The 19,157-nt window shown below is 43.9% G+C and overlaps 1 protein-coding gene across 1 annotated transcript in view; it reads left to right on the top strand.

Moving 5' to 3' along the window:
• The window catches only part of P4HA1 (prolyl 4-hydroxylase subunit alpha 1), a 33,849-nt gene that overhangs the window by 324 nt on the left and 14,368 nt on the right, over positions 1-19,157 (top strand). The window contains exons 2-9 of the mRNA XM_084265133.1: positions 1,177-1,245; positions 6,114-6,230; positions 7,134-7,230; positions 9,732-9,883; positions 11,876-12,013; positions 16,438-16,677; positions 17,798-17,988; positions 18,520-18,696. Of these exons, the coding sequence (XP_084121259.1) occupies positions 6,143-6,230; positions 7,134-7,230; positions 9,732-9,883; positions 11,876-12,013; positions 16,438-16,677; positions 17,798-17,988; positions 18,520-18,696 (1,083 nt within the window). The 5' untranslated portion in view covers positions 1,177-1,245; positions 6,114-6,142. The remainder of the gene's footprint in view (positions 1-1,176; positions 1,246-6,113; positions 6,231-7,133; positions 7,231-9,731; positions 9,884-11,875; positions 12,014-16,437; positions 16,678-17,797; positions 17,989-18,519; positions 18,697-19,157) is intronic.

Raw genomic sequence — 19,157 nt, 5'->3', positions numbered from 1 at the left:
GGAGGGGGGCGGGAGGGCGCCGCCGTACCGGCAGGCAGGGCCCCGGCGGCCCGCCTGGCTTCCCCCGCGGCTGGTAGACTAAACAGTGCCGCCTCCGCCTTCTCCCGCCGGGAGCCGCGGCCGTGCGGCCCGTTCCCCGCGCCCGGCGTTTAAACGTGGCCGCGGGCAGCTCGGAGCGGCGGCTGCCCCCTCCGGGGGTGTACGGCGCAGGTGGGTCCGGGAGCCGTCTTGGCGGCATCCCTGCGGCCAGGAGCTGCTGTTGTCGGGACTGAACAGAAGGGAGCTTTTTCTGTGGAGCCGACGGCCTGTTGTTTGAGCTGCCTTCGGAGTTCTGAGAGCGCTTGAACGACGTGGTGCTTGGCTGGGTACAAAGTTATTTCGCATAAACACCGGTTGTCACACGCCGGTTGTAACCCCAGGCGCTGTGTGCACTGATTGCAGCGTGAGGAGTAATGCTTACCGTGATTTCCCTCTCTGCTGCTTTGGGTTGAAATCCAGCGGCTTTATGCAAAACCTGCCTTGCCCCTAACTTTGCAGCAAGCTATGCCATTGAGCAGGTATCTTGCTAGGGCTTAACCTGACTGGAAGGGAAAACTGCATCATGGACTCTTGAGGTTGCTGTTGAATAAAAAGAAAATAAAAAAAGCGTCAGATATGCTTAGGATACATCTGCTGGTTTACCTGAGAAGCTGGATGCTCTTAGAGGAAAGGTGCTGTGGGGTTTCAGAGCGAAGGTATTAAAAGGGTCCCCCAGTGTTCAGTTTCATAGGTTTTGTTCATTAAGAGGAATTGCAGGGGTGCTTAACTGTTCACCACTTCTGCATATATAAAGATTCAGTGCTCATGCCCTTAGGAGATGAAAGAAGTTATCTCTTACAGCAACTAGATAAAAGTTAAATGCAGCTTCTTAGGATGCCGGAGACTAAAAAATGTGCAAACTGGGGTGTGGGGTGGAGAGTAATTACTTCATTTTGTCAGGAGGCAGAAGCCTGTGTGCCCATTACTACTTTTGGATTGTTGTTGGATGCATTTGAACATCTTGAACCATACTACAAAGCATTTGATTTGACCTGGAGCACTCTGTGCTGCTGCTTAATTATGTGCTGACAGAATCAGTACTGTTGTTTTTAATATCCTTCTTTTTTTTTTTTTTTTCCCCCTTCTCCTGGGCTTCAGAGGAGCGTGCCTAAGTCTTGCTATGCCAAGAGTGTGCATTCTGCCGTTCAAGCAGTGATCGTGGCATAGGTAGGCACATCTCTCCTAGCTGTTAATTCATCTAGAGGCTGAAGAAGTAACACCATTTCAAGAAATGCTGATCAGTGGCATTGCTGTTCTGAGCAGTTTCTGCTCTGTGCTCTTCTCATGGGGTGGCACATCTGATAACCCACATCAGAAACAGACGTGGGGGAGAAATGACTACCTCACCTCCCTTTGTAATTGCTCCTGGTACCTGAAAATGCTCTGTGTATCTCTATAGATACTGTGCTAATCCTTGAGCAGAAGAAGGAATAGAAGGGTAGCCTACTGCTTGTTGTGTCTAATGAGATAAGTGCTTGGCTCCGTTGCCAGTGTTATTTGTCTTGGCTTAGAAAGTTAAAACAAGTGGGCTCTGAGAGGGATGTGTCCATTCAGTCTTAGTCTGGAAGAAACCAAAGGAAAACCTGCTTCAGTTCCTTGGGTACAAATCTGGGTATGAACATAGGCCTGTCCTGTAGTCGGACTCACAGATGTTGCTTTTGAGCTGGCAGCAAATGATATTTAAAACGTCACATACTTGACTCTAAAATTGATCCTCATACTCAATTATTATAATACTGTTATATACAAAAGATTGCATATGTTACAACGTTGTCATTAAAAAGAAGCTAAAACCATGCCGTGTTCTTCCATTAGCACCAGTTCTGTAAAAAAATCTTTCTTCTCTTGCTGCCTGGGCCTTAATTTTAAGACAGCTTTTAGATGTAATGTGCTAGAGAACTTGGGAATGTTTCTGTCTCATGAGTCTGTCAAACAACCACAACAGCTTCTCAGTACTCAGCACTTGCTCTGGGAAGGTTCTTCCCTTTTCAGTTTTACTTCCAGTCACATTGTGTCGTGAGACTATAACTTGAGTTGTCCCTGAGACAAGGGATGTTTGGTGCAGTGAGCAGCTAGGGTTTCTGGTGCTATCCTCTCTACCCCCAGCCTCAGCTCAAATAGATTTTTGTGGGTTTTTTTTTTTTTTTACATACAGTGGGATACAGTAAGGATTGTGAGATCCTTAAATTGTTAAATTAAAGTTGAGAATCATGGTGCTACAGTTTGGACTCCATTGAGTAGGTCACTTATTTCTTACCTCAACAAAGAAGCTGTTTTGGGATTAAGTTGGGAGCTATTCTACAGTAACTGCGTGTTGTAATATACCCTTAGTTCCTATTTTCTGTCTTGTTCGGGATCCTGGTAAGTCCTGTAGAGCTTGGAGTTGACAGTGACAAGAATCATTTAGGTTGGAAAAGACCTTTAAGATTGTCAAGTCCAGCTGTTAAGCCAGAACTACAAAATCCACCTCAGACCTATATATAAATGTATTTATATATATATCTATCTTGTATAACAAGCGTATCTTCAGTTGTGTGCTTCAGTCTCTGGTCACCAGTTGGCAGACCTTGATTGTTGTAAGGTTATTTCAGTCCCTGTAGTTTATCTTGACATTTCCTTCTGTTTTCATGGATTCTATGAGCACATCCACTCTCCTGTGAGTCTTGTAGATTGTTTCTACTTGTGAAGCAGAGCCAAACTCTAAAAGCCCTCAAATAACCCACCTCTAAGTTTCATAATTTAAACGGGCGTTTGTTGTGTATCCCTACTGTTTGGGGAATCCTGTGCTGTGTCTGGTAGTGTCATTTGTCTGATTGCTGCTTTGTTTTACGTGTTTTTTTGTTCCTGTTGGGTTTTTCCCAGCTCTGCCATGTTTTACTGTTTTGCAGCTCAGCAAATGCACTTCTTGGGGAAAGTCGGACGGCTCCTGTGTTACAGCTGTCAGCAGGACTCCCACTCCTGTGTGTGTGGGTAGCACATTCCCGCTTCTCTGAGATGCTCAACTGCCATCTTTGTGTTTGCCTGAGGGACGGGGCTGAGGAGGAGAGTGAGACTGACAGGAATAACGTAGAGAGGATTTTAATCTTGTTTTGGTTCATGTCGCTGATAGGAAGAAATTAAGCCTACTTATTTGGCAGCTTCTGCGTCTAAGAGGGTCCCAGTGTCTATCTTAACTGAGCTGTATTTTCTTTGATTTGGGAACCTGTAGCTGATCTTTCTGCGGTAGTTTTGCAAGGCATGCTACTTGGCAACTGCTGTTAGGGCAGTGAGAGCTTGGCTGGCTGCTGCCTCAGCTCTGTTTCCAGCTCTGAATTCTGCCTGGAAGGGAAGGAATCTTGGGTGGCTCAAAGCTATTATGAGAGTTTGACCCCGTGCAAATGACTGGAAATCTGGAGACTGCAAAAGCAAAGACAGATGGAGATGGAAGTGACCTCTGGACATCATTTAGCCTAACCTGTTTGAAGCTGAGTGAGCTTGGAGGCTGGGCTGCCTGCGGGCTTGTCCTGTTTGGTTTTGAAATTCTTCCAAGAATGGGAAATCCAATTTCTCTGGGCAACCTCTTCTAGTGCCAAACTGCTGTCACTGCAAGAAGCCTTTTCTTTGTCCCTACTCAGTTTCCCTTGTCACAGTTTGTGGCTGTTGCCACGCACTTGTTCTGCGGTGTGCTTGAGGAGGGGATTGGGTTGCAACTGTGTTCAGAGGCTGCCCCGGACTGGAGCAGCCTGTAAAGGCAGGGAGAGAAAAGGTAAAACTGGTTCCACAGCATGCTACTTGACCAGGCCTTAAGGCCTTTTATTCTGAAAGGTGGGAGACTTATCACCAGGACCTGTAGAGGTCCTTTTTATCACCTTTTTGGTGTTTTTTGGTTTGCTTGTGTTTTAGAAAAGTTTTGTATTGGTTCACAGTGAAAAGTAAACTTTCTGAAGCTTTCCTCGTGTTTGGCAGAGTGCAGTAAATAGAGACCTCAATGAATTCTGAGTGCTGATAATGTTGGCAAATATTTATCATGTAGTAGAACTGTTTGTGCTTTGTAATTGATTCACAGATGTGTTAGCTTTAGTGATGAATTAGCAGGAGCAAAATACGAATTGAGCAGTGCTTTTAATAGGAGTGCAGGTACACATTGGTGTCCTTGCACATGCAGATACACCATCTTTTGAGTAAGAAAAACTTGAGTCCAGATATGACCCATCAATCTACAGCAATAACCTAATTGGAGCTCTTGTTTAATGAGACTGATGTTAGTCACAGAGGTAGGTACAGCTGTATAGACCTCACCAGGATCCCTAGTTTATGCTTAAAAGTAGGTATGTGTTACAGGCTGGCTGGAGCATCTTGTGTTTGTTCGGTGTGTTTAGGGATAGTGTTTCACAAATGGATTGAATCAGTGGTGCTACCAGAAACAGTGACCCTGCCTTCCTTTGCTGTCTTGGGCTGCCAGTTCCCCTCTCCAGATTGCCCCTTGTACTGGCACGGATGCTATGTGGCTATATAATGGACTATATCAGATTATTTTTTTTTCTTTATTAGTTACATTTGAAATAGTCTGATGTAGCTCGTGCCTGGCTGGCTGCAGAGGGGCTGAGCAGGCGAGAAGGAGGTGGGGAATGCAGGGGCTGGTTTAGAGCATTGGGGATGCTGAGGCACCTAACTTGGTGGGATAAAAGCTGGACTCTGGGCTTCCCTCTCCGTATTTTTACAACTTTCTTTTGGTGAACGTGTCAGAATGTTTCAGCCCTTCAATTGTGGTCATGCAGATTTCAGATGATTTACAGGAGTTGGAGATTGTGCTGCTTTTCTAGGCTCTCATAAGTTTCCTGTTCCTGCTAATGCCAGCGAAACACTGCTTGTCCTGTCCAAGAGGGAGTCCACAGAGTAAATCTAAACCTGAGTACTGCTCTTTCCGTAGTGCTTGGGGTGGAAAGAAGGGAACTGCTCCCTGACCCTTCAGGTGCAATATGAGAAGAGATCCTGCACTCTGGAGTCAAGGAAGTGTTTCCTGTTATTACCTCCAGTTGCGGGTGGTGTGGCTTTTCTGTGGGTCTGACTTTTTTTTGCGTTTCTCTGATTGTGTGAATGGCACACCTAGTTTTATGTTGTTTGCTGTCAACTCCATCAAAAGGATACTGCTTGCTTCTTTAAATAGGTGGAACTGCTTTCTAGCTGGACTTGCTTTATGATTGTTGCTATTTTTTTTCTTTTTTTTCTCCTTCATTGGTTGTCATGCCACTGAGAGAGTTGTTAAAACAGTTTCTCTTTAGTTTTAATTTTTCTGAGCAGGTATGGTACGTGAGAGTTTAAGCTTTTGTTTTTGAAAAAAGGAGAGATTGTGAATTCCCAGACAACATACTTAAAGTATGCAGTATCAAGGAAATCCTGGGCTGTTAAAGGGGTTCAGGATCTTGAAAGGCTGAGAGCTTGGCGGCTGTTGTGGGAGAAAGCACTCACTGTCAGCCTGATGTGGGACCGATACAGGAGCTAACTATGAACCAGCTGAGAGCAGCCTCTTGTATCAGGCATGGGTGACTTCATGAGGGTGGGAGCTGAAGAGCAGGAGCATGCAAGTAATTTAACTGTGGGCTGGTTGTATAGGGTGTTGACTTTGACCTGCTCCACTGGCATCTTCCTGAATGACCAAAGGAAACTTTTTAACTGGGTAGATGAACTTGATAATATTTATTTTAACTTGGTGTTATTTTTTTTCCCCAGTATTTGATGTTGAGGGTTTTTGGTACTTCTTATGAAGCATCTGTATCTGCAGCGTGCCTTAGATGTCAAAAAGATGAAGCTTGTGAAGACCCTGTCTCCAGGGTCTACCTTGTGTGGTCTTTTTTACCATACAAGACAAAGTATAATATAAGTAGGTCTGCAAAAGGATGTCAAGTCCTCTTGAGAGCTGCTCAAGCTTATCAAGATTCTGGTCCTTGAGAGCTACTGGCAGCCCCAAGAGAATAAGCTGACTCTTTTGAAGGAAAATTCAACTCTGGTGAAGAGGCTTTTTTTTTTTTTTTACCTACTTTCTGTTTCTTTCATAGGTACCTGGCAAGCTGACAGCTTTTGAACTATGGCATTCAACAAGATTTGGTGTACCATAGCCCTTGGACTCCTGCTGCCTTTTTCTTACGCCCATACAGACTTCTTCACTTCCATTGGTGAGACATGCTTTGGTGTATGTGCTGCATAGCTGAAATAATGTCTTGAAGGCTCTCAAAACTGGTTCTGCAGCGATGGGTTAATGGTGTGCGAGGCTTTAATTGGTACAGAACTAAATCCACTTAGTTCTTGTGACATCTCTTTTATGAGAAACGTGCTTTGAGTTAAGCTAGTCCAGTTAGTCTAATAACCCAGGCTAGGCTTTGCATTCATTCTGTATCCCTGTAGGTGTTGGATGTTACAAAACAACCTGGTGTGGACTGTTGCACAAATGTAGAAGCAAGCAAAATGGCTGCTGGGTGTCCAAAATGATAGCAGCATGTCAGCATATTCTCTTGGGTTCTGATGGTCTGTGACACAGCTGAAGATGTGGACTGTGTCATATTGTGATGAAGCAGTGCAGCTGCCTGCCTGCAGGAAAGGAAGCAATTATAATTTATAGGAGTCTCTTAGGGGACCTGTTGAAGTTACATGAGTGATTTTAAAAACATGGGGCTGATAACTATTGTATATCAAACATGAAGGCTTTATGTATTTCTGTAACTTTGTCTTTATTTGCTTTATATTACGTATGCTTGGATGAAAGATCATTCTATTATGACCTGCTTCCTTTTCAAAATGAATCCTAAATTAGTTCTAATAATAAATATGTGATATTACATTAATTTCCATGGCAACGGGCTTGGTGCAAGATGAGATTTTTCTCCTTTAAAAATATAAAATGCAAAATGCCTTACTCAAGTACTCCTGGACTGTTTAAGCAAATGCAGAAGGACTTAAGGTGAGAAAGAGTTGAAGAGGGGAAGAAAGTAGAAAAGGAGAAGGATGCCTCTAATTCTCAGTTCTTGGGATTTTTTTTTGTTTTGTTTCTCCTCATCTAACCAAACTCACTTGTTTTCTAGGTCATATGACAGACTTAATTAATACAGAAAAAGATCTGGTGGTGTCACTGAAAGATTACATCAAGGCAGAAGAAAGCAAGCTGGAGCAAATCAAAAAGTAAGCAGCTTGATTCACCATGCTAATAGTTAATAATTTGAGTCCATCCTTATGTAAAAAGTGCTTCCTAAGGCTGATTAAATTTCTGGAATTTTTCCTCTGAGGCAAAGCTTAAGATAGCAGTTTTTGCTGGGTTTTTGTCTGAAGTTATTATCCCCGAGCCACTGGTTTGTTTAATGCAGCTTTCTAATGATGAAATATAATCAACCCACCTTCTATATGATACCTTTACTTTAGCACTCCTGCTTGCATGTAATCCCTGAGGGGATTATTGTTCTTTGAACAATAATTTGCTAACTGGAAACTGAAACCAGGGCAGTCTCCAAATGAGCCTTGGAAGGGCTGCTGTGATATACTAGATGTAGAAGCACTAAAAAGCGTTGGTGTGGCCAGCTTGTTCCTGAGCGGCTAACCTATGAATAGTAATAACCCACCACAAGAGCAGAGTCTCTTTCTGCATGCTATGTGGTAAATAAAGCAAGATAATAACTTGTTATTATTTTAAAGCAGTCAGTAAGAGACCTTTGCCATAATAATTGCCATTATTATGCTGCCTGGCTCTATAGGTGTGAGGACCAGAGCCCAGTATGTCAGATTTTATCACATCTAGAAATAAAGGGTTTGTATCGCTAGAGGATTGTTTCCTAGCTTTCAAAAATGTGTGTAGACCAGCTGTGAGGATGTTTAAGCAAGTTTGGATAGATGCATGAATTTTATTTTAGCCTTTGTGTATTAGCTTCTACCATCCAGGAAGACAGATACTTCTGTCAGAATGTATTTACTTTTATCACTTAAAATATAGGGTTGAAATTGCCCACAGGTTTGGAATGTTGTAAGTATGTGTTTTACAGCTGTAAATTGAGATGAGAGCATGCTGACTGGACATTTAGAAGTGTGTAAATACAGCTTATTGTATAAGCATTGCAGCTCTGTATTTATTAGATTAGAGGTGCTTGCTGTCAGGTGGGAAAAGTTAATATAACTCTTAGAGAGTGAGAGAAGAATCTGGAAAAAATGCCAGCGTCATTTGAGTTTGGGCTCTGCTCCTTGGCTGAAGGATATTTGTAGCTTGTGTTGACTTAAACTCAGTGAAAGGCAGAGGATGGCTCACACCTTGTGGGTGGCTTGTGGTACAGGCTTTTATGAAACAGAAACTGCCTGAATGAAATCCTGGCCAGGTGTCTGCCACTCATGGTTTAGTGACTTTCAGTTGCAACTTAGGTTGGATAGTCATGTGCTGGGAAATGTACAATGGATTTGACTGTGTGCAAGATGAAAGCACAGTTTGCTGAGACTTTTTTTTCCAGGCTTTGGCTTGCTTGAAGCTGGAGTTGGTCCATGGGAGGAGGAGCACTTTAAGTGCTCCATTTTGGAGGCAGCCTCTTCGCTCTTTTTGTGGCTGGCAAGAACCTGGGCAGGAGCTGTCAGAGCATAGGGAAACAACTAAAGACAGTATAGGAGGAGCGAGTGCAGACAGTGGCACCTTTAACAGATGTGAGCATCTACCTTTCTCAGATAAAGCAGGCAAACACAATTCAGGCATACCAAATTGTGAACTGAACTGAAAGCCAGCAAGTGAACAGAGTTCCCTCCAGGCTACAGATTTTGTGTTAACTTTATATTGGTGCTGATGTTTGGTGGGGCACGCTCTGTGGGGTGTGCCCTTGTTAACATTAATTCATCCTGGTTTTAGAGCATGTTATTATGTCTTTGCGCTCTAGTTCTGCGTGGTTTGGGGTAGAAAGGGGGCGTTTGATTTTTGCAGATGCAGGAGAGGCGCTTGTAGCGTGGCTGCTGTGCTTGCTGTTCCCATTAACACGACAGATGAACAGCAGTAGCTGTTAAAAGGTGTGCTGCTTTGGGAGTACGTTGGTGTACTGAAAGACTTGCATCCCTTACTTTCCATAAGAGTTGGAGAGGCTTGTGGAGTCAGAACTGTAGCACCACAAACTTTATTTGGGAGCACGAGAACTGTGTTTCTTAATACAGGCTTACACTACAGAAGGCAGCTTTGTGGTGAGAGGAGAATAGCTAATAGATTTAAGAGTGTCTAAAAGTAAAAATAATTTGAGACAAGCATTCTATATTTGAATACCTTTTCATCAACTTTAGAGAAAAGCATTTAAAAATAAAAGGTCAAAAATGTGGGTAAAGCTTTGTTTTTGATTAGTCTTGTCTGAAAACTCATAATGGATCTGCTGGCATACTGCATTTGGTGTTTGTAGGGAGGAGTTTGTCCAGCAGTCTTCCAACAAAGACCCCAAGAGCCACAAAAGATTTAGGCTGCAGCTGAGGAAGAAGACTTAAAAAAGAAAGGAAAAAGAGACAGAAAAAAACCCCCTCTTGTTCCCTCTTTATTTATGGGAGCGCTTTATATAGAGATAATAGAAAAGCTTGCAGTTTGTGTTTATTAGCAAAGACTGCTGAGTAGCTTGAAATAGGTTTTGTATTGTATTGGCAGACTTACTAGAGGCTTTAATGAATGTCTGTTTTCACTATAGATGGGCAGAGAAGTTGGATCAGCTCACAGATACTGCTACGAAGGACCCAGAGGGGTTTCTGGGGCATCCTGTAAATGCGTTCAAGTTGATGAAACGGCTTAATACAGAATGGGGTGAGCTGGAGAGCCTGGTTCTCAAGGACATGTCAGATGGTAAGTGTGCCTAGATGAAGCTATATTTGCATTTGCTTAACTGTCTTTCACATGTCATGGTTTGAATTAGATATAAATTGCTTTTGAGGTGCCCTCATTGCAAATAATCCTGGAAGACCTGCCATTTTGCTGTTAGCGTGCTGTAATTTGTTTCACACATACTTAGGAAAACTGCGATGTTTAAACTGAATAATCTTGGATGCTCTTCATTTTGCTGGGGATCAGGGCTGGTTTTGTGTCTTGCTGATTAGAGTTTAGTGTTTTAGGACAACTCCATTGAACAAAACTTGTGAGTGTGAGCTATGTGGTACTGCCTGTGAGCACGGTCAAGTGCTGTTGTGGCTGATGTACCCAGAGCTGTTAAGGTGTGGTGGTTCAACACCCGGGTGTTGCAAAGACTGCATGTGTTTGTGGAACTGATCTGAGTTAGTGTTGTGAACACTTTGCTGCCTCTTTTCCTCATCAAGATTAGAAGCTTTTCAGTAGCCAACAGGACATAAAATAGTTGAATGTGAAAGGCAGTTAGCAACAAGGAAAGTGGAATGATTGTATTTAACCTGTGAGAATCCATCTCAACATCTAATAACAGGTGTAGGTCTGTAGTAAGAAACCATAATAAAGTGGAGCTTTCAAAAATTACCTCAGGTCTTGAGACATACAGTCTCATAAGGATTCATCACATTCAGCTTCCTGCTTGTTGCTGTGAGGAGCTGACAATGCCAGCTGGAAACATAGTGTTACTGTGTCTGAATGGTTAAAAAGGACTACTGCAGCGTGGCAAAAACTACCAATTTGGCCAGCTTATTTTTTGGAAGTTTTTGTAGCTGGGTGTTGTGTACTTTGTTCAGTTTTGGTCCTGCTGCTTAGTTTTCTGTTGATGAATAATAGATGAAGCTAGCAAACTTGGTACTGTCCTTAGGTAACATTGTAAAGCTTGGTGTCCTTCTGCATGGTGGGACAAGAGAGTTTGTTGAGTAGAAATGTGACTTTTCTGTAAACGCCAGCGTGGCTGTTGCTTTGGAGGCCCCTGTGGCCCACCCTGTCGATGCTGTTCCTTTTGATGGCTTCCCAGCAGTCTGTTTCCCACAGCAGCGCAAGCAGCCCACCAGGCTCTTTGCTGTGCAGCAGCAGGAGGAGGGGAAAAATAGCATCAGGGCTCCCACTGGAGAGAGGAGAATGCACTCTGCAGGAGGGCCCCTCAAGTATCAGCAATAGTAGTGCTGGGAGGGGGGGGTGGGGGGTGTTCGCCAGAGGAGTAGGAACCTTTCACAACAGGGGAGATGATTATGTGTGACTAACACAGTTCCTAGAGAGAATATTTTTCTGCTTTTGCAAAACTGCTTGTCTTTTGTTCTGCAAATGTCACTCTGGTTCTTCTTTAAAGAAGCTTCCAAGTTTCCCTCTTTCAATTGCTGCTGTTTCCTTCTCACAAAAACAAAGTCAAAATGTCAACTTCTCAACATGCGCCTTGGGTCTGGTTCAGAGTTGTGTCAAACTTTGCATTTCTAACACTTGATGCCCCAGTCCAGAACATAGGCTTCACCTGCAGAAGACACTTCTCCCTCATCCAGAGCTGTTGGGTTCATAGTGGCTGCTTAGTTGCCTAAAAGTCTTGTCAAAAGCTGGTTTTTCTTTTTTGAATGATAACATCATTCAGCCTTAGTCTTTACACTGCTGTTCGTAACACTGTTTCCTTCTCTAAGTTAGTTGTACATGGGTGTTACTAAAAAAGAAGTCTTTCGGAAGGCAGATTAAGTGGAATGGTTGTAAAAACTACCAATGTGTGATATGTAATGCTCTCTATGCAGAGTGGGCTTTTTGTTGTACAAAACTTTTCTGTTTCTACCTGTAGAAACAAACTGAGAGTGTTTGTTGGGGCTCTGTGGGGCTAACAGCTCTAAGTCAGGAAGAGGGCCTTTCTGGCTATGTCAGCTGTCCCCAGGATAGGGAGTAGTTTCATGCACAGAGGTTACAGAACTCCTGTCTTCCCAGGCTTTATCTCCAACATGACTATCCAGCGGCAGTTCTTCCCCAATGACGAGGATCAGACTGGTGCAGCAAAAGCCCTCTTGCGGCTTCAAGACACGTATAATTTGGACACGGACACCCTCTCAAGAGGGAATCTTCCAGGTAAGAGTCATTGACATAATTTTCCGGAGACACTGTGAGGCTTTTAACTAATTGTCCTGATGACAAATTGTTTGACTGTGTTCCACCTCATTTAACTGCATAGTGTGAAGGCAGCAATAGAAAAATGCTTGAGCTAGTTAATATTTTATGCAAAGGGGTGTGATGTGGGTTGCTGAATGTAGGGTAAGGTAGGTGTCAGTTTTAATTCTGACACCCCTCCAGAGACAAACCTGTTGCTTCAGGCTGTGCTGGTGAAGAGGAACCTGGGAAGGGCTGCCTTGCTCAGTTGCTGCTGTGGTTCTGTTGGAAATGGTATCCCTGTGCCTTTCCTGCCTCACAGGTTTTCTCCTGCCAGTGCACAGCCCAAGTGCCTGTGCACGGCACAGAATGTGCGCTGCTTTCTGAATTGAGATTCTGCTCTGTCCTGTTGTTCCCTTTGCTCTACTCAAGTGCTCATTTTCTGCTTGTGCTAGAACTTGAATGATGTTTCTTAGCTGAAGTCTGCATCTGTTGTCTTCTTATGGTTAGATAATTCAGGGTTACTAGTTCTTAATACAAAATCAATAGCAATAAAATCTTTCCTGGGTGAGGTTTTTGGTTGTGTTGAAATAGTTGTGCACTTGCAGATCCCCAGTTTTCTTGCACAGTGTGAATCACAGAATCACAAGGTTGGAAGAGACCTTTGAAGATCAAGTCCAACCATTCCCATTCTAAACTAAACCATATCCTTAAGTACCTCATCAACCCTTTCTTTGAACATGTCCAGGGATGGTGACTCAACCCCCTCCCTGGGCAGCCTGTTCCAGGCCCTGACAACTCTTTCAGTAAATTTTTTTTTTCTAATATCCAATCTAAACCTGCCCTGGCACAGCTTCATGCCATTTCCCCTTGTTCTATCTTCTGTCACCTGGCTGAAGAGACCATCGCCCACCTCTCTACAACCTCCCTTCAGGTAGTTGTAGGGGGTGATAAGGTCTCCCTCAGCTTCCTCTTCTCCAGGCTGAACATCCCCAGCTCCCTCAGCTGTTCCTCATATGATTTGCCCTCCAGCCCCTTCACCAGCCTGGCTGCCCTTCTCTGCACTTGCTCAAGGACCTCAATGTCCTTTTTATGGGGGGAGCCCAGAACTGCACACAGTACTCAAGGTGTGGCCTCACCAATGCCGAGTACAGGGGCACAATTACCTCCCTAGACCTACTGGCCACACTGTTTTTGATACAAGCCAAGGTGCCATTGGCCTTCTTGGCTGCCCAGGCACACTGCTGGCTCATATACAGCCTGCTGTCAACCAACACCCCCAGGTCCTTCTCTGCCTGACAGCTCTCCAGCCAGTCTCCCCCAAGCCTGTAGCGCTGCATGGGGTTGTTATGTCCCATGTGCAGCACTCTACACTTGGCCTTGTTAAACTTCATCCTGTTGGTCTCAGCCCATCTGTCCAGTCTGTTCAGATCCCTCTGAAGAGCCTCCCTACCCTCAGGCAGATCAACACTTCCTCCAAGTTTAGTGTCATCTGCAAACTTACTGAGGGAGCATTTAATCCCTTCATCGAGGTCATTGATAAAGATGTTGAACAAGACTGGTCCCAGGACTGAGCCCTGGGGGATGCCACTCGTGACCGGCCTCCAGCTGGATTTTGTTCCATTCACCACCACCCTTTGGGCCCGGCCATCCAGCCAGTTTTTAACCCAGCTGAGGGTCCACCTGTCAAGGCCAGTGGCAGCCAGTTTCTCAGTCAGAATGCTGTGAGAAACCATGTCAAAGGCTTTACTGAAGTCCAGGTAGACCACATCCACTGCCTTCTCCTTGTCCATTAAGTGGGTCACCTTGTCATAGAAGGTGATCAGGTTAGTTTGACAGGATCTACCTTTTGTAAACCCATGTTGACTAGGCCCTGATCCCCTGGCCATCACACATGTGCTGCATGATAGCTCCCAAGATGACCCTCACCATGATCTTCCCCTGGACTGAGGTCAGACTAACAGGCCTGTAGCTCCCTGGATCCTCCTTCTGGCCATTCTTATATATGGGGGTGAAGTGCTTTAACAAAATATTGTTGTTGTTTATTGTCCCCTTCCCCCTCACCAGTAAGATGGAACATTGAGATTAGAGTGACTGAAGCTTCTTTCTTTGAGTGTCAGCTTCACAGAGGGTACAAATGGAAGAAACAAAAGACAAGGGGGTGTATGCGCTACACGGACTTGTGCTTATGTGCCATAGCCTCATAAACATTACCTCAGGTATATATAGAATCATAAAATGTGTAAGGTTGGAAGGGACCTTTGGAGGCCATCTAGTTCCCAGTGAACAGGGACATCCTCACTAGATGAGGTTGCTCAGAGCCCCATCAAGCCTGAACCGAATATCTCCAGGGGTTGGGCCTCTACCACCTCTCTGCGCAGCCTGTGCCAGTGATCTACTACCCTCGTATTGAAGAACTATATCCAACCTAACCCTTTTTATGTTTAAAACCATCACCACTCATCCTACTGCTCCATGCCCTCATGAACAGTTCTTCCCCAGATTTCCTATAGGCATCTTTCAGGGACTGGAAGGCTTCTATAAGGTCCCCTCTGGAGCCTTCTCTTCTCCAAGCTGAATAACCCCAACTCTTCCAGGCTGTCTTCAAGGAAGATGTGGCCCCACCCTTTGATCATTTTTGTGGCCAACAGGTGCATGTACTTTTTGTGTTGAGGGCTCTAAAGCTGGACACAGCACTCCAGGTGAGGTCTCAGCAGAGCAGAGGGGCAGAATCCCCTGTCTCGATCTGCTGGCCACACTTCTTGTGATGTAGCCCCTGATGTAGCTGTATATGCAGGACAAGACGTGCTTCTTGCTAGTTAGAAGACTCTGCTGAGTTTTCCTTGTTTCCTCTGTTAGAAAATAGAACTGTGCCAGCTGGCAAAAAACCAACTCTGTACAATCCATCTGTGTTTTTGCAAGTGCTCATTGTGGTCAGATGCCTAATAAAATTAAGGGTAATTGGGTTTATATGTTATGATGTATACCTTTGCTTTTGGGCTGAGTTCAAGAGTGTCCCAAAGACATACAGATTCATTCTACTACAATAAGCAGTTCACTCCTGTTTTCTTAGAACAGCGTAAGAAGTGCTTCGGGGGGACTGCAGGTAGATTGTTGCTTCTTTGCTTCATTTGAAGCAATAAGCTGTCTAGACTGTAATAAAGTATAATCGAAGACCCTGAAAGCTCTAGAGTGTAAAAGAGAATTAAAAGGAAGGTGGAAAAGAGAGTGTGGTTCCTTCAGAACTCAAGAAGAACGTTGTATGGGCTCATTTGTTTGTGCTCCGTATCTTCCTTCCCAGGGAATTTATTTGGCCAGGTCACCCAGTTTTGATCACAATCTTAACTACCATCACATCACTTATTAATTCTTTTCCCTGCAGTACAGGCTGTTCTGTTTCTTTATGTTAACTATCAACCCCAATTGATGATTGCTTCCTTTAACCTGCTTCTTAGGGCTGCCTTTTCAGCTGAGCATGCTGTCTCAGGCTGTGGCCCTACAACATTTTCCTCCTTCCAAGGATCTCTGTCTGAGAGCACTCCACCACTATGACCACACCCCATTCCTTGATCTCTCCCTTATTTTAGAGTTTGCAGCTTCAGGCTCAGAGAGTTGAAGTCACTGGACACCACGGGATGGACCACAAGGTGTTTTATCAGTGAGCAGAAACAACAGTTGTTCTCTGAGATGCTGCATTTCATGGACTGTCTCTTCAGAGAGTTAATCTCTTGAGGCATGCCTTCAAGGGAAGTATTCTGTCTGGGAGCTACTATTAGAAATTCAGGGTGTATTGAGATGTAATCATGAATGTAATTTTAGCTGTAAAACTGGCAGGTCCTGTTTCCTTTTTACAACCTTAAATTTGGTTTTTCCTTGGGCCTTAATTTACAGTGGCAAAAATAGGAATCTGTAATTTGCTTACTAATGCTTTAATCTCTCAGAGGTCTCTCCAAATGTTTCTAAAAATGACTGACTTGAAAATTCTTGAGCAGCTGGGAATTTACTGGCTGATGTTTTCCTTTTCCTCCCTCGTTAAGCTGTCGCTAACAAGATGTGCTTCAGTAGTGTTGTGAAAGTGATAATGCAATGTCTTTGTGAACAGATTTCTGAAACTTTCTTTGGCCTGCTTTTGCTCAGCACGTTTAGGGTTTTGAAGAAGGAAGGTTTATTTTCTTTTTTTTTTTATTTTTCCCTAATGGTAAAGATACTTTCCTGCTGTGAAGGAAAGCCTCAGAATCAGTAGAATCTGCAGAATTTTTGCAGAATCTTCAACAAGTAGCCACCACAGAAGGGAGATATCAAAGCACAGAAATAGACTGCTGTGAAGAACAAGAAATAACTGAATGTTACTCTGAAGACTGGTCTGGAGTTGTGTGTAAATGCAGTTTGGTTTGTTCTACATGCAGGCGTGAAGCACAAATCCTTTTTAACAGCTGAAGACTGCTTTGAGCTGGGAAAGATTGCCTACACTGAAGCTGACTACTACCACACTGAGCTCTGGATGGAACAAGCACTGAAACAGCTGGATGAGGGAGAAGTGTCTTCTGTGGATAAAGTCTACATTCTGGACTACCTGAGTTACGCCGTGTATCAGCAGGGGGACCTGGGCAAAGCCATGAGGCTCACCAAACGCCTTCTGGAACTGGGTATGTGAAAGAGAGATCTGCAGCTCACCACGATCCAGCTCACATTTGATTCTGGCTGTGGATTTGTACCGGGGAGCGTGGGCTTGTGCCTGTGTTCCAATTTGTGTATGAGTCTTACAGTGGATTGCTACTAGTTACTCTTAACATCTTTATCTGTAGTTTTCAGTAAAATAAGACTTGCATTAGCATAAGTTGTATTTTGCTACCATGTTTTTAGATGGACAGTCTCAGCTATGATGTCAGAAAGTGTCATGGTTAAGGCTTGCACCTTTCTGTTGCAGTTTTTTCTGCCTCCTGATGCTGTTTGCTTCTAACCACCTACCCATCTTAGTCGCTACTGCCTGAAATTTGGTTCTCTTACTGTATCTTCCTTTCTTGTGTTGAGAATACTTCCCCTTAGGTACAGGGAAACCCAGAATTAATGAAACTGAAACTAAACTGGTGAAACCAAAGTCTCTGTCAATTCTTTAAATGCAAACTAAGTGTACTTGAAGTGAAAAACTTGGAAAAATAAAAAAATACAGAATGCAAACAGCAAGCTGAGATTCTGTCCAGTGTATGATATAGGAAGAGTATTTATGCTCCTGTAAATATTCCACTGATTGACTCTGGAAAGGATGCCATGAGAATTTCAGGGCTAAACCTAATACAGCAATTTATCAATGAATTGAAGCAAATTCTGTAAGCTTAGTGATCGTTTGAGGCTTCATCACCAAGTTTCTAGGTTTAAAGGCAGCTGTGCTGTCCCAGCTCCTGCTGTGTGAGAGACAGGCTGATGTGGCCAAGCTGTTTTCTGTAGTGCTTTGACCCCTGTGCTGGCTGAGGATCCAGGCCCCACAGTAAACAGTTTCTTTGCTGCGAGTGAGTTGAGCTTATCTCCGAATACTCCACGTGTGTTTTTCCTGCCCATGCATAAGGGTATCTGCATGCTGCAGGCTAGCATCACTTCCAGCTTAGCTTGGAGTCTTGGCTGTCCTGCAAATGCTCTCCAACCACAGTAGATGTTTCTAACTTCTACTCAAGCAGCAGTATCTGTGTTCTTACTCTTTTTGTAAATCTCCTCTCCTGGGTACTTTGTTGGAGGCTTGCCATCTATACCTGTCTGTTTCTTTGTCTGTAGATCCTGAACATCAAAGAGCAAATGGAAACATGAAGTACTTTGAATATATCATGGCTAAAGAAAAAGAAGCAAATAAGTCCAGCACAGATTCAGAAGACCAGGTGGAGAAGGAAACTGAGGTTAAGAAAAAGGATTACCTCCCTGAGAGAAGGAAGTACGAAATGCTGTGCCGTGGGGAGGGTCTCAAAATGGTAAAGTGGAGCAGACTGTTTTCAAATGTATGAAACCACCCATAACAAAACAATGTCCGGAATCTGTGTGTGGCGGGAAAGCACGGAAGTTATTAGAGCAGCTGGCTGGGAGTGTGGATCTGAGGATTAGCGCCTGCTGGATTTCTTCCCTGTTTCAGTCTGTCCGGTAGACAAAAAGTAACGCTGCCCCAGGCACTGCTGACTTAACTTGGCTGCACTGTGTAGCTGTAATTAATTTCATAAGGATGCTGTGAGTCTGGATTTATATACAGAATGGAATGAGGGCAGCTTTTTAGTGACAAAATTATTTGTACTAGGTCTGTGTGAAGTAACATTTGTCACTGTGTTAGAGTAACATTAATGTGCTGAAAATACTAATTGCTCAAACTTAAAGCATCTCTCCAACCTGTAACATTAAGTAGGGGAAGTGACTTGTTCCTGTCTCTTGTTCTCAGGACATCAGCTGTTTCCTAGGGATATTAATGTAGCATGGAAGCTCTCTGATTATCTCTTGCTCTGTCTTGTTTTCAGACTCCTCGGAGACAAAAAAGACTCTTCTGCCGCTACTACGATGGGAACAGGAATCCTAGATACATCCTGGGCCCTGTCAAGCAGGAAGATGAGTGGGACAAACCTCGAATTGTTCGCTTCCTTGACATCATCTCCGACGAAGAGATTGAAACTGTGAAAGAGCTAGCAAAGCCAAGGGTAAATACCTTGTCTGTCTTCTGCCTTTTGGAATCTTAAATTTCATGTGTGGTTTTCTGTGTGTGTCTCCTCCTGAGTGCAGATGTGCGTGCAGTGTGCTCACGCCTTGCTTTTCTTACCTCATAGCTCTCGGTGACACGCTCTTTGAAGGACACAGCAGGGAAGCTGGAAATTGTGTAATTGAGAGACAGGTAACAGCAGTGCAGGATTGTCAGACTTTTCAGGCAGACACAATTCCACCACATGCTGTTTCATATAAGGAGGAGGATGCTCTACAACAGAAAAACAGTGTGCTGCAGCTAGGTTGCCTCGAAGTGTACCTGTCATCTGCTTTTTGTTTGGTTTTCTGATTTTTGTTGCGGGTTTTTATTTTTCTTTTTTTTAAGTCTGTGTTTGCCAAAGCTGTGAGATGGAGAAGAGTGCCGTCTAGGGACTGGCAGCCATTCTTCCAGTCCTGGAAT

The sequence above is a fragment of the Gallinula chloropus genome (genome assembly GCF_964237585.1).
Source record: "Gallinula chloropus genome assembly, chromosome: 5".
NCBI classification, from domain to species: Eukaryota; Metazoa; Chordata; class Aves; order Gruiformes; family Rallidae; genus Gallinula; species Gallinula chloropus.
The sequence above is the reverse complement of the archived record's forward strand: the minus strand, read 5'-3'. Positions and strand labels throughout refer to the sequence as shown.